Source organism: Colobus angolensis, unplaced genomic scaffold, assembly GCF_000951035.1.
Source record: "Colobus angolensis palliatus isolate OR3802 unplaced genomic scaffold, Cang.pa_1.0 Scaffold6, whole genome shotgun sequence".
Lineage (NCBI taxonomy): Eukaryota > Metazoa > Chordata > Mammalia > Primates > Cercopithecidae > Colobus > Colobus angolensis.
In genome coordinates, this window is record NW_012119598.1 from 27,384,432 (window position 1) to 27,399,945 (window position 15,514).

The 15,514-nt window shown below is 41.8% G+C and overlaps 2 protein-coding genes across 2 annotated transcripts; one reads left to right on the top strand and one right to left on the bottom strand.

Annotated features, from left to right (window-relative positions):
• Nucleotides 1-2,955: 2,955 nt before the first annotated feature.
• LOC105526747 (histone H2B type 1) lies at nucleotides 2,956-3,444 on the top strand. Its single transcript, XM_011962856.1, has one exon. It carries the CDS (start codon nucleotides 3,016-3,018, stop codon nucleotides 3,394-3,396), a length of 381 nt encoding a protein of 126 aa, XP_011818246.1. The 5' UTR covers nucleotides 2,956-3,015; the 3' UTR covers nucleotides 3,397-3,444.
• Nucleotides 3,445-7,963: 4,519 nt separating this feature from the next.
• Nucleotides 7,964-8,353, bottom strand: LOC105526748 (histone H4). Its single transcript, XM_011962857.1, has one exon. The coding sequence runs from the start codon at nucleotides 8,338-8,340 to the stop codon at nucleotides 8,029-8,031; it is 312 nt and encodes a 103-aa protein (XP_011818247.1). The 5' UTR covers nucleotides 8,341-8,353; the 3' UTR covers nucleotides 7,964-8,028.
• Between the last annotated feature and the right edge of the window lie 7,161 nt (nucleotides 8,354-15,514).

Here is a 15,514-nt window from a genome sequence, read left to right on the forward strand (position 1 = left end):
GGTTTACGCCATTCTCCTGCCTCAGCCTCCTGAGTAGCTGGGACTACAGGTGCCCGCCTAGTCGCCCGGCTAGTTTTTTTTGTATTTTTAAGTAGAGACGGGGTTTCACCGTATTAGCCAGTATGGTCTCGATCTGCTGACCTCGTGATTCGCCCGTCTCGGCCTCCCAAAGTGCTGGGATTACAGGCTTGAGCCACCGCGCCCAGCCTTAAACTGGGTTTTTAAGTACCAACCATTTGTTTTACAATTCTTGTTTATGCTGCATATACCCTTTTGTACAAATATATTCACTATAAAAAGTTTAAAACTCTCTTGAGATCTCAATCAGAAACAGGAAATCTCAATGCCACTCTACAGTTACTGTCATTTTTTAAATTCCCCATTGTCTTTTTCTTAATTATGTGCCATATCACTATTTTTATTCATATAGATATATAAGTGCAGAAATTTTAGTCTTTAGCAGGAATTTCAAAAATCACGAATGGCAGTGTTACCTACTTCATTTAAATCATTTAAGGATCTCAATCCAATCTTGTCAGTTGAATATCTGGTATGTGTAGTTTGGATGTAGTTAAGGGCCTTCATCTGCACTTTTCTTTCTGTTTCTTCTTGCAGTTGCAGATTGTATCACTGAACTCCTCTCTCTGTGGTTTTCTTTGTGTATGTACATTTTGTGTCTCTCCAACATATTAGTTCATCCTCTTTAGGTGAATTTCTTTCTCTTTTTATCCTACTCTTCATGTCTGTCTCTCCTTCCATTGCGTCTGTTTATTTTTTCTCTCCGTTTGCCACTTTTCCCTTAATACGGTTTAAATTTTCTGTCTCATTTGTCTTTCTCCTTTTTCTCTAAGTTATACCATAGAATCAAAAAAAAATTTTTTTTTCATTTCTAACCTCTTTTAGTCATTAAAGAAATGCTTCATTTTCTGTTCTTTTAACATGAGAAGAACGCCGTTTCTCTTTTTGCAACACAGCCCACCAAGGTAGGTGAAGATGTCTTCTAACCGACTAGATACAAGTCAGACTGCCTAAATCATCATTCTGGTTACACCTAGTATAAACGATGGGGTTTTAGGCAGGACGCTGCAACTTGGGTTCTCTAATTTCCCTTTCTGTTAAATGAGAAAAAAGTAATATCACATAAGTCTTATTTATTTACTTATTTATTTTTTTGAGACGGAGTCTTACTCTTTCACCTAGGATGGAGTGGAATGATGCAGCCTTGGCTCACTGCAATCTCCGCCTCCCGGGTTCTCCCTCAGCCTCTCAAGCAGCTGAGACTACAGGCGTGCGCCACCACCTCCGGCTAATTTTTGTATTTTTAGTATTGACGGGGTTTCACTATATTGGCCAGGCTGGTCTCAAACTCCTGACCTCGTGATCCACACGCCTCGGCCTCCAAAAGTTTTCGGATTACAGGCGTGAGTCATCACTCCAGGCCGTTTTTTTGTTTTTTTTTTCTCTTTGAGATGGAGTCTGTCTCTCTTGTCCAGGCTGCAGTGCAGTGCCAGGATCTCCTCTCACAGCAAGCTCCGCCTCCGAGGTGCATGCCATTCTCCTGCCTCAGTCTCCCAAGTAGCTGGGACTACAGGCGCCCGCCACCACACCCAGCTAATTTTCTTGTATTTTTAGTAGAGACAGGGTTTCACCATGTTAGCCAGGATGGTCTGGATCTCCTGACCTTGTGATCCGCCCTCCTCGGCCTCCCAAAGTGCTGGGATTACAGGCATGTAATCCCAAAAGGAGAAAGACAAATGAGACAGAACATTTAAACCGTATTAAAGGAAAAGTGGCACCGTGCCCGCCCCAAGATTTTTTGATTAAATAAATACAAATAAAGCGCATTAGCTATTCTGAACACTGCTACATTAGCTAAATTGGAAATTAAAAAAAAAAAGATGTTAAACAGATTTTAAGGTTTTCTCGTCATCACTGAAGTGAGAAAAACAAATTACTTTGTGAAACAAACATAAGACACCATAAATTCAGAGTACACTTTTGTTAGATGCTAACCCACAGAGTGGAATACTTTTTGCGCAGCATCTTCATGCCTGGAGACTTAGGACCCAGGAAGTGGGAATGGTGGCAGGAGAGGAGAGGGGCTAGGGGCCTGGCGACCGTGGGGTGAAGGAGGGGGGCTTAAAAAGAACAGTCAAATTTAGGAAGAACAGTTTCTTAAACTGAACAGTTAGATAAGAAGCGGGCTTTAGCCAAAGATAATAATAATAAGTTAAAAGTAAATCTCTTTGTTAAATAGCGGACTCTTTCATTTTAATTTTTTAAATAATATTTTCACTAGTAAGACAATATTTATTTCGGATCCTCGCTGTAGGGCTAAACTAGGTGTGACTTGCTTTTCCATTAAGGACTGAAGCCATTTTGGCTAAGACATTCTTTCCTGTCTTAGCTCTCTTCAAGAGATGCTATTTACTTTTGTTGTTGTTGTTGTTGTTGTTGTTTTTCTCCGGACCTTTATTGCCTGCCCTTTATTTTCATGATGTGTTTGTGCACTCTGTAAAAAGTGGGAAACACTGTTCTCGGGATTGTGCGGGTGATCGCCGATCGCCTAGCTCGCCTTTCTTCAGGTCTGTCCTGCTGCTCTAGAATCTACATCAGAATGCCAAGGCGTAGCTTTTCCAGGAGCTGTTAAACCGACCTTACAATTCGAAGACGTAACTGCGCCATTAGCTTTGTCTCCCTGGCATTTAAAAGCATAGAGGCGAGCAACTTTTAGTTTTTAAAATGAATAAGTAAACTAATCTGAATTGTTTGGAATGCCAGGAACGTGTTATATAAAATGTTAATTAGGTGACCCGTGCTCGAAAACTGCTCTCAGGATATGACCAATAGGAGAGTAGACCTAGGCTCCTTCATTTGCATGCAGACTTCACGACAAAAGAACGAATCAGAGATAGAGAAACTAAATCTTTATTTACATAGCATTGTCTACAAATTCCGAGGATCAGGAAATGTAGATTTCATTTTGATTTCTACTTGCAGAACTGGGAAGATAGCATGCCTGAGCCAGCGAAATCCGCTCCGGCCCCAAAGAAGGGGTCCAAAAAGGCCGTGACCAAGGCGCAGAAGAAGGACGGCAAGAAGCGCAAGCGCAGCCGAAAGGAGAGCTACTCCGTATACGTGTACAAGGTGCTGAAGCAGGTCCACCCCGACACCGGCATCTCCTCCAAAGCCATGGGGATCATGAATTCCTTTGTCAACGACATCTTCGAGCGCATCGCCGGCGAGGCTTCCCGCCTGGCGCATTACAACAAGCGCTCCACCATCACCTCCAGGGAGATCCAGACGGCCGTGCGCCTGCTGCTTCCCGGGGAGCTGGCCAAGCACGCGGTGTCGGAGGGCACCAAGGCCGTCACCAAGTACACGAGCTCCAAGTAAACTTAGCCCTGCAACTGCCTTAGTAAACCCAAAGGCTCTTTTCAGAGCCACTCACCTTTTCACAATTGGAGCTATATACTGACACATGAAGTTACTGGAAACTCTTGCAGCTGAAATAGGCATGTTTTTAAAACTTAAAATGGTACTTGTTGGGCTGGTGGCTTTATGAAACTGGTTTCCGTGTTTTATGAGGTATCAGTCGATAGCACCTAAGAGAGAACAGTAATTTCATAGTTTTGCTCTATGAAAACGAATTTCGTTTCTCTTTTTGAGTCCTTAAAAGTCTACGGGTTTTACAAAAGAAGCCCACATTATGGGGGACTGGAGCGGGGGTGGGGAAGGAGAGGAGACTGCTGCTCTCAAATAGTTCTTAATGTTGAATTTGCTTTTTTCCTTCCTTTCCTCAATTCCTTCAAAAAGGTCTTAATTTGGATTTTTAGGTTCTAAAGGAAAAATAAAACCCTCTTCCCTCCACCGCCCCACCTCTGCGACCTGTCTGGTTTCACCAACTAGACAATTCTCAGTGTGCAACCACACTTGCGTTTGCACACAAACACACATCGTTCATTGGTCGACAATCCCCATCTCATCTTAATCATGTTCTTAGAGAAGTTGGGTCTCCATTGTTAAGGATTCTCCTAATCACAAAAGCTGACTATATACTTATCCCCAATCCAATCATTAATAAGGGGCATGTGATCTTTAGGACAGGTGTAGTCAAATTAATCAGATCCTTGAGGCTAAAAGGAACTCTGCCTTCTCCAGAGAACAAGTCAGGCAACAAAGAAATAAAGCTGTATTAGGAAGAAAGGAGGGGAAATGACTTTTGGGGAGAAGGCATCTGCACTGCCTGATACAAGCACCTCCAGGCGAAGGTGGATGAAAGCAACATCCTGTAGGTTGAAAATGGATAGTCATTCATTCACATTCAAGTGCCAAGCAGTGAATTTTGTACTGAGGACTTTTGCACTGAGAACAGTGGTTCTCAGACTTGAGTGTGCATCAGAATCACCTGGAGAGCTTGTTAAAGGAGATTGCTGATATAAAGAATATGCTAACCAAGCCTCCTGCTTACATGGAGTTTTCTTGTGATAAAGATGTGGGAGAAGATTGTGAAGAGTCTGAATATCAAACAATGAAGTTTAGATTTATTTTGTAGACAGTTATAGAAAGTTTGTGAGCAGGGACTAACAAAATTATAACTAGTTCTAGGAATATGCTTCCGGTGGCAGGAGACTGGATGCAGTGGAAGGAAATAATGATGTTGAAAGAGGATAAATTTCAAGCCAAAGAAATGGCAGGAGTAATGGAGCAGGGGATACAATAAACAAATCAGAAAGTAGTTGAAGGGATTTCATTCAGTATTTCATCAAATATTGATTGCATTCCCTCTGTGCCAGGCATTGAAATACTGCAGTGAGCAAGACAGACAAGAGATTTCTCTTCCTAGTAAAAGAAGAGAGACAATAGACTGGGCATGGTGGCTCGAGCCTGTAATCCCAGCACTTTGGGAGGCCAAGGAGGGCGGATCATCTGAGGTTGGGATTTCAAGACCAGCCTGTCCAACATGGCAAAACCCTGTCTCTATTAAAAATACAAAAATTAGCTGAGCATAGTGGCACAGGCCTGTAGTTCCAGCTACTCGGGAGGCTGAGGCAGAAGAATCGGAGAATTGCTTGAACCCAGGGAGGCGGAGGTTGCAGTGAGCTGAGATCACACCACTGCACTCCAGCCTGGGCCACAGAGGGAAATTACATCTCAAAGAAAAAAAAAAAGAAGAAGAATACATAGGTCTGTTTCACTCAGTAAATGGTAACAAAATAAACTCACTCCTGTTCAATGTATTATTTAGTATTATGTCTGTGATTCCTCTCCATCTTTAAATTTGGGATCTCTAGATCTCAGACCCTGAAATCCTAGACTTCTGGTTGTTGACAGGAATCCAGGGAGCCCTAGGAGTTCCTTGAGTTTCTGAGCATGAGCCTTAGAAAATGTCTATGTTCATATGTCTACTTTCAACAGATTCTCAAAGGAGTTTTTGATCCATCTATTACTAAAAACTACTCTTGTTTTTTTTGTTTGTTTGTTTTGTTTTGTTTGATACAGAGTTTCGCTCTCGTTGCCCAGGCTGGAGTGCAATGGCAAGATCTTGGCTCACCACAACCTCCACCTCCTGGGTTCAAGCGATTTTCCTGCCTCACCCTCCTGAGTAGCTGGGATTACAGGCATGCACCACCATACCCAACTAGTTTTTTTATTTTTAGTAGAGACAAGGTTTCTCCATGTTGGTCAGGCTGGTATCGAACTCCCGACGACCTCAGGCGATGCCCCTACCTCGCCCTCCCAAAGTGCTGGGATTACAGGTGAGAGCCATCGCAGTGCGTGGCAGAACCACTCTTTAAGGAAGTCAGCCCATGAAAATATATAGGTTACCACTGCTGAAGACATGTAGACTATCTAGTCTACCCATTGATCTCTAACTTTTTTTTTTTTTTTTTGGATAGAGTCTCACTCTGACCCAGACCTGGAAGTTGCTGGAACTACAAGCCTGTGCCAGCATGCCCGGCTAATTTTTGTATTTTTATTAGAGATGAGGTTTCTCTGTGTTGGCCAGGAGGGTCTCAAACTCCTGACCTCAAGTGATTCACAAACTTCGGCCTCCCTAATTGCTGGGATTACAGGCATGAGCCATGTGCCCTGCCTGATCTCTAACTTGTAATTAGCCCCACTGTTCTGTCTATAATGAAACACAACAGAGGTGATACCAAGTCGACAGGCTCATTTGGCATCAGCTTTTCTGTAAAGAGCTTTTAGGTCAATGGAAGGACATTCCACAATACTAAATAAGTTCAGGAAAAAAACTGAATTTTGTGTGATAAAATTATGCTGCTTACAAAGAGACTCAACAATAAATAAGCTTAAAGACAGATATTTTTGTTTCATGGAACAAATTCATTGTGATTAGTCCAGCTTTGTGAAGCAGCTCTGCTCCTTCTGATCAATCAGGAAATTTCATTCCTTCCAAGTCAACGTTCTGTCATCTCCTAGGGCCTAATGGTCTCTGCTTGCTCAAAACGAAATCAATACCATTATAGCTGGGGAAGAAGGTAACATGAAAGTTTCAAAGCCCAGACCTGGTAGTAACTTTTCTGTGTCTCACCTGTGTTAGAAATAACGTAGCCACATGCTTACATCTGCTCCCAGAAAGACCAGGAAATGTTGCCTCTCGCCAGACAGCCACCTGTCCAGCTTTCTTTTTATTATGATAAAGTGAAAAAACTTTATTGGAAAAATGAGGGTTTATGCAATATTCTCCACAAACTAAAATCCGTTTTGAGGACAGTGAATAATAGTGTCATACTGATAGTCCTGAGATTGTAATTTTACAGTGATTAAGAGTACAGTGGGAGTAACCCACTAGAGAATATCTTACTTATTTTTGTCTCATTTCCTGAGGTGTAGAGGGAAAGAAGGTGGGAATTTAATCATGATAACCTCGGTTTTAAATGCCCATTCATGCAACCACAGTAGCCTGATCTATGATTATAAGGTAAAACAACTTGTGTTAATAATAAAGTCTAAAACTATTTAAGATAAAAGGCCAACAACAACAACAAAAAAAAAACTCGTTCAACATACCTTTAAATTGGCCGCGGGTACATTAATAAAAAGTCCTTTTAAATTCAACAATAGAAAATCAGTAGCTCCGGATGGAAGGCAGCTCAGAGGAACACAGCCAAACAAGTTGGCCTCTCCCCATTCCACTGAAAAATTTTGAGAGAATCTTATGTACTTTCATGGTTGTTTCTCCCACGGCAATTACTACTTTCTTCTTTAAAGATTGTATTTGTCAGTTAAGTGCCTCCCACACACCTCATATCCCCCTATACCCATAACCATGTGAACGCCATTTTGTCTTCCTTTCATATAACAATGCCTTGGTAGGAACTAGTACCGACCTCCATTTTCTTCCCTATTTTCACAGCAGAATCAGCCTTTACCACTTGCCTTCTGTGATACAGGTTTTGCTACCTTGTTTCTCCAACAGCTACAGTCTTTGCTACTTTCTTTCTCTGATAGCCATGCAGAATGTTAGCGGCAGTTTGCCATCAGTCTCCTTACAGTAATACAGAAAACACAGGCCAAGCGTGGCGGCTCACGCTTGTAATCCCAGCACTTTCGGAGGCCGAGGAGGGGCAATCTCTTTGAGCTTGAGTTCAAGACGAGCCTGGGCAACATGGCGAAAATCCATCGCTACAAAAAATACAAAAATTAGCGGTTGTTGGTGGAGCAAGCCTGTTGTCCCAGCTACGCGTAAGGCTGCAGACACAAGAATCCTTTGAACCCGGGAGGCGGAGACTGCAGTTTGCCGAGATCGCGCCATTGCACTCCAGCGTGGGAGACAGAGCAAGACTGTCTGAAAATAAATTAAAAAATAAAAGATACGTTATCCTCACTAGCCAGTAACATATGAAGCCAAGAAGTAATAAAACAATTGAACTTGAAAACCGAAGCTACTAAACACGTGAAACTACACTAATTTTAAGCAGTGACTACTACTCTTTCTCCTGAGTGGATAGGTGGCCCTGAAAAGGGCCGTTGGTTTTGCGATAGCAAACTGTGGAGATAAGCTCAGCCGCCGAAGCCATACAGAGTGCGTCCCTGACGCTTGAGCGCATACACCACGTCCATGGCTGTGACCGTCTTGCGTTTGGCGTGCTCCGTGTAGGTGACAGCATCGCGGATTACATTTTCCAGGAAAACCTTCAGCACTCCGCGAGTCTCCTCATAGATGAGGCCAGAAATACGCTTGACGCCGCCGCGGCGAGCCAGGCGCCGGATGGCTGGCTTGGTGATTCCTTGGATATTGTCGCGCAACACCTTGCGGTGACGTTTGGCGCCACCCTTACCTAGACCCTTTCCACCCTTGCCCCGACCAGACATGTTGAAAGCACAGCTGTTAAGCTTGTAGCATAATACCGCTGGCACAGCCGCGCAGCACTTTTATAACAGTATGACGGACCTGTTTGAAAACCTCATGAGCAGTGGCGGGAACCACAGTCAGTTCCCGCCCTTCTGTGCAATTCTCCCTTGCTCAGAATGGAGGAGACCAGGAGGGGCCTGAGGCAACAAGAGTCTCAGTTGGGATTTCATAAATACTCCTAGGTATGTATGTATATGTAGATACACACCATATTTTCAGCCATTAACTAAGCCATCAGTTCATAAACTTTTGACAAAGAAGCCTGACAGCTGTCCCCCACTTTTCCCAGAATATGAAATAATTAGTACACACTGTTTCCCTCACAAGGTGCTGTGTTTTTTGGTGTTTTTTGTTTGTTTGTTTGTTTTTGCAACGGGGTCTTGCTCTGTTGCCCAGGATGGAGTGCAGTGGCAGGATCTAGGCTCACTGCAACCTCTGCCTACCGGGTTTAAGCGATTCTCCTGCCTCAGCCTCCTGAGTAGCTGGGGTTACAGGCGCACGCCACCATGCCCAGCTAATTTTGGTATTTTGTTAGAAGAGACGGGGTTTCACCATATTAGTCAGGATAGTCTGGAACTTCTGAACTTGTGATACGCCTGCCTTGGCCTCCCAAAGTGCTGGGATTACATGTGTGAGCCAAGCGCTGGGCCACAAGGTGCTTTCAAAGTATTTTAAGCAAATCATATGTTTATTGTCTCTGAGATTATTTTTTATCGATTTATGCATTCCTAGTTAACCAAGCAGGGCTCTTCAGCCTGCAGGCTAGATAGTGCTACTGAGGGAACTAAAAGTATATGAAAGTTACACATTTAGAGGTCAAATTAGGATAAGATCACTGAGGGCCCGTTGAAGACATGAATATGTACATCCCCAAAACAGTTAGAACCTTGTTGGGCTGAAATTTATGAAAATTTATGCTTTGATTGTATGCTTTGATTGTGCCTTTAATCATGGACAGATTGTAGCCAGCACTGTATTATTCACCACATTCTATTACCCCAACAAATTGGCATCATAGTATCCAGTCAAACTATCATAGAGACAGCCTGCTCCACATACATGCTGTGGGGGTCACACTGGGCAAGCTATACTAAGTTTCCTTGTTTTAAACGTATTTTAAAATTCTAACTTGTAGTTATTTGTTAAGTTGGAACGAGATAATCCTATCAAAATGCTTAAAATAATGTCTAGATTCCAAATAAGCAATCATTAAACATTAATTATGGTATATTACAATACTGTGGGTGTTCTCAATTCCTATCCTTAAGGTTCATCCTTCCAAAGGGATGAGACCGAGTATTCTAATTTGCTAAAATCTGATTTTGAGAACTCCTCAAAACAATAAATAATGAAAAACTTAACTCGTCGTTAATCCCCATAAAAAGTCCCAGGTCCTTTGGGTGGAATATTTGTTTTTTTCTCCATGAGTTGTGAGGAGAACCAGGTTTACCACAGTTGTTTGTTGTTTGATGAATTTATGCTACAAAGAAAAAGACTGCAGAGTAAAGTTCTTAGCCTGGGATACATAGAAAGGCTTCAGGGGATCTGGGAATAAGTACAGAAAAAAAAAAAAAAAAAAAAAAGTCAAATTTTTTTTTTTCTTATTACTATTCTCCAACAGAAAGCATTTTCTCTATGTATGAACTCAGGCAACAAACAGTATAATTGGCAGTACAAGTGCTTTTATTTGTATCACATTGCCATTGCCAATATCTCAAAATTGCATTTAAAAATCTCAATCCTAAAGCCGGGCGCAGTGGCTCACGCCTATAATCCCAGCACTTTGGGAGTCCAAGGCAGGAGGATCACAAGGTCAGGAGATCGAGACCATCCTGGCTAACACAGTGAAACCTCGTCCTACTAAAAATACAAAAAAATTATCTGGGCATGGTGGCGGGCACCTATAGTCCCAGCTACTTGGGAGGCTGAGGCAGGAGAATGGCGTGAACCCAGGAGGCACGGAGCTTGCAGTGAGCCAAGATGGGGCCACTGCACTCCAGCCTAGGCGACAGAGCAAGACTCCATCTCAAAAATAAATAAATAAATAAATCCTTCCAATCTATAATAAGTCTCAGTCACATTAATAGATTATTATTTAATGTATTAATTTAAAAAGCACCTATGCCAGGGCATGGCTTATGCCTGTAAATCCCAGCTCTTTGAAAGGCCCAGATGGGAGGATCACTTGAGCCCAGCAGTTCCAGACCAGTCTAGCCAACATGGCAAAACCCTGTGTCTACTAAAAATGCAAAAATTTATCAGGCATCTTGGCACACAGCTACTTGGGTGGCTAATCTCTTGAACCTGAGAAGCAGAGACTGCACTGAGCCAAGATCATACCATTGCACTCCAGCCTGGGCAACAGAGTGAGACTCTGTCTCAAAATCAGTAAGTAAATAAAATAAAAATTCAAAAGCACATATGTTAATATTTCACCAATTTGGATTTTTTATAATTTGATAATGGCATATTAATTGTTTTATTTTGTATTCCTATAATTTATCTAATGCATTTAAAACCATTATTCTAGGTGGGGCACAGTGGCTCATGCCTGTAATCCCAGCACTTTGGGAAGCCAAGGTAGGTGGATCACCTGAGGACAAGCATTTGAGACCAGCCTGGCCAACATGGTGAAACCCCACCTCTACTAAAAATACAAAAATTAGCTGGGCATGGTGGCATATACCTGTAATCCCAGCTACTTGGGAGGCTGAGGCAAGAGAATTGCTTGAACCTGGGAGACAGAAGTTATAGTGAGACAAGATCACACCATTGCACTCCAGTCTGGGTGACAAGAGCGAAACTCTGTCTCAAAAATAAATCAATAAATATTATTCTGGCCGGACGTGGTGGCTCATGCCTGTAATCCCAGCACTTTGGGGGGCCAAGGCTGGTGGATCACTTGAGCCCAGTTCAAGAGCAGCCTGGACAACATGGAGAAACCCTGACTCTACTAAAAATACAAACATTAGCTGGGCATGGTGGCATGCTCTTGTAATCCCAGCTACATGGGAGGCTGAGGCACAAGAATCACTTGAACCCAGGAGGCAGAGTTTGCAGTGAGCCAATATTGTAGCACTGCACTGCAGCCTGGGCAACAAAGCAAGACCCTGTCTCTAAATAAATAAATAAATAAATAAATAAATAAATAAATAAAATAAGATCCTTCTTAGAAGGAGAGGCATAGTGTGGGCCACTCAGAGCTAAATGGTGAAAACTTGAACAAGTTACCTATTTCATAATTGATCTGCATCTTCAATGGTGTATAATGCCTCACCCAGTTATTCAATTTAAAATGAAAAACAAGAGTCAAGCACTACTATGTCAACAATACTGCACAGGGCATACTGCTGCAGAAAACAAGCATTTGGGGAGTAGCCACAAAGGCATAATAAAGAAATGGAAAGTTAAGGACACTTGAATTATGTTCTGGTTTGACACAACTCCCTATATATATTTCTGCAAGTTTTTTTATGTAAATATTTGTATGCCATACTATAATACCAATCTGTACTTTTAGTTGTTTGTAAACTACTAGGAAGATCTAAAAGTGGACAAGTATGCAGTTAATATGAAACAGATTATAATGGCCTTTTAAGAAATCAGTGTAGGGGGCCTGGTGCCGTGGCTCACACCTGCAGTCCCAGCACTTTGGGAGGCCGAGGCTGGCGGATCACAGGGTCAGGAGTTCAAGATCAGCCTGGCCAATATAGTGAAACCCCGTCTCTAGTCTCTACTAAAAATACAAAACTTAGCTGGGCGTGGTGGCACGCACCTGTAGTCCCAGGTCCCAGCTACTCTGGAGGCTGAGGCAGAAGAATTGCTTGAACCTGGGAGATGGAGGTTGCAGTGAGCCGAGATCACACCACTGCACTCCAGCCTTGGCAACAGAGTGAGATTCTATCTCAAAAAAAAACAAAAGAAAGAAAGAAATCAATGTAAGAATTCAAAACAGAGACAGATCTCATCTATTTTGAGAGACGGGGAATGAAAAATATAAACATTTCAAAATACATCATTAGATTAGTTTGAAGTTTAAAACAGGGTGCGGAAGAGAGAAAAAAGAAGAAAAAAACTGAAAAAAGATACTCTGAAAGGTAATATAATTAGACCAAGATCACATAGCTCCTAAGGGGCAAAACAAGACTCAAATACATGTCATCATGTTTGCAAATTCCATACTTCTACTAAACCACGGTGCCAGAGTGTTGATTTAAGGCCATATAAAAGAGTTTGATTGCCATACTAAAGTTATTCTTAAATCTAAAGCTATATGAATCCAGCTTTTTCTCTCTCTTTTTTTTCCTTTGAGACGGAATTTCACTCTTGTTGCCCAGACTGGAGTGCAATGGCGTGTTCTCCGCTCACTGCAACCTCCATCTCCTGGGTGCAAGCGATTCTCCCGCCTCAGCCTCCTGAGTAGCTGGGATTACAGGCACGCGCCACCATGCCCAGCTAATTTTTGTATTTTTAGTAGAGACGAGGTTTCTCTGTGTTGGTCAGGCTGGCCTCGAACTCCCGACCTCAGGTGATCCACCCTCCGCAGCCTCCCAAAGTGCTGGTATTACAGACATGAGCCACCACGCCCAGCCGAATCCAGCTTTTCTTCATGGCTTGTAAGAATAGAGAAAAACAGTTTTTAAGTGAAGAAAACATAAAGCTACAAGGAGATGGGGCATATAAATTTGAAGCTCATATGAGGAATATTTCACCCAGAGCAATGAAGAGAATGAATGACAGCAGAGAGGGATGAGAGAAAGGAACCACCTATAAGAAGGCTATAACGATAGCCAGTCCAAAAAAGAGATAGAAGAGCAAGAATTACAACCATGAAAAGGCAAATAAACAAGGAAAGATGAATTTAGGGAGAATTCACCAAACTTAGTAACAGATTGGATTTGGCAACAAAGGAAAGGGAATAATTGAAGTGTCGATTAACAAAGCAATAGTGTTGTTGTGAATAGAATATATAGGAATGTCACTTGAAAGGTTGTTTCCTAGATGTGGTTGGATATGTTGAGGGTGTGTTATAGGTAAACAATAAAGCCAATATCCAGCAATCTTAGTTAGACAGAAGCTACTTAGATGAGGATGGTCATACTGAGAGTCTGGTATAGAAGATGAATAAGCAGATATCCAGCAATCATCCAGAAATGCAAATTTGATACTTAGGCAAGAGGACAGGCCTGAAGGGAGAGACTTTAGTTACCTGCAAGAAACTAACTCCCAAACCCATGAAGGCAAATAGGACAGTACCTTAGAGAAGTCCCGCAGTTGGAAGGCTACAAGTCAGTTCCTCCTTTGTTGGTGCTCCAGGAAATCAAATATAATGGGTCAAAGCCATTTTAAGATTAGAAATACATGGGCTCCATAAAAAGTGAATACACACTCAAAGTAAATGTGATTCATTTTTAGCTAATTTCTCATCTCAACCATTTGATTTTAATTTTTATTAACATTTATTAATTTGTTCATGTCCTAGTTGCATTTGCTACATGAAGTCATTTGTATTTTGATGCGATCAAAAAGTGTGAAACCCTCACCTTTTGGGCTTTGCTCTGTCCCCAGCATTTACCTCCTTCATAGTCTTAGTAAAACATATAAATGTATATGCTCCCCAGATCAACATATGTTCATGACATTGAGGAGTGAAGAGAATCAGTTAAATCACTTTCTGCCATCACTCCATTTTCCTCTCATACTGAACATAAGCTGTACTTCATTCACTATCAGCCTATATCGTTGTTTAAACAAGAAATGTAGTACTGAATATGAAACATGGTTGTTTTTTAAATTTCTCTCTCTAGGGAATTTTGTGTGTGTGTGTGGTGCTTGTGTGTATATTCCTTGATCCTGTTACTTCAATATTTTGCAAAAGTTTATCTTCCCCATGTCCCCAAGCATGACAGACCCCTGAACCCAAAGACTCATGAACATTTTAATAATTAATTTCCCCCAGTAAAAATTTAAAAAAAAATTTTTTTGACTCATAAATGAGTCAAACTCTGTCTTTTATGCCCTCTCCTGGATCTCTCCTGAGTTCAGCTATGCAAACAGTCCCAACATCAGGAGAATCACTGATCATTGTATTTCCCATTTTCCCAAGGAAATGTTGAACATTTACTTGAACCCTCCCAAATTAACTAAATATCCAAATAGTAACAAGAAGCCATCATAAAACATTTTCAGCCCCAATTAATTTTATCAGAAAGAGTTGTTGTTCTAAGTATCCGTACTGCTGTTGTTCTGGAGAAATTAAAAAAGAACGTGTTATTTCTCTTCTCATATAAAACAGATTTCCTCGTTAAATCTCAATGAAAATCAAGTAGTTGTTCAATGTATGAGAAGGCAAAAATGTGTAGGCTATTACGAGGCAGCAAGCAATTGAAGACACGAATGGAAGAGTTTATATTTGAAATGAAAATCAAGTTGTCCCTCTGAACTGTGAATCTCTGAAAGTTGGAGCTTTTGATAAAGGCCGAGGCTGCCTTAATAAAAACTAGAGAAAGACAATGTAAAGATCAGAAAGGCTTAGCCGTTCCGGTTCATTGTAGAATAGAATTGGTGTGATTCTTCCTCAGGAAATTTAAACTATTTTGCTTTTCTGAATTTCAACAAACAACTCAGAAACAGGGTTGAGACTAGGTTGCTGCCAAGCTGAAAGACTGAGCTGGGAACCAATCAGCGCGCAGCGTGTCTGTGTGTGACATAACACGTAATCATAGATACACTCGCAGCCTGATTTTTTTTTTTTTTTTAACTATTAGATGTCCAAACCTACAATCAAGTCCGAAACTTTACATACCGTGACTCCTGGTGTATCTCCCAAGTCAAAGACTGAAGTAAAGAAAAAGGTTTGCAAGTCCGAAGGTGCAGTGAAGCGCAAGACGTCCAGGCTCCTTCGGTACCTGAGTTCACTAATGACCTAGCCGCCTCCAAGAAGCACAGCAGCCTGTCTGTGGCCGCGCTCAAGATGTTGGCGGCTATGTTAAGTAGAGCGGCCGCATTAAGCCGGGTCTTGCCGTTCGCGGTGTAATCTCAGCATTTTGGAAGGCCAAGGCGGGAGAATCTCTTAAGCTAAGGAGTTGTTTTTGGTGGTTTTGTTTGTGTTTGGGGATTTTTTTTTTTTTTTTT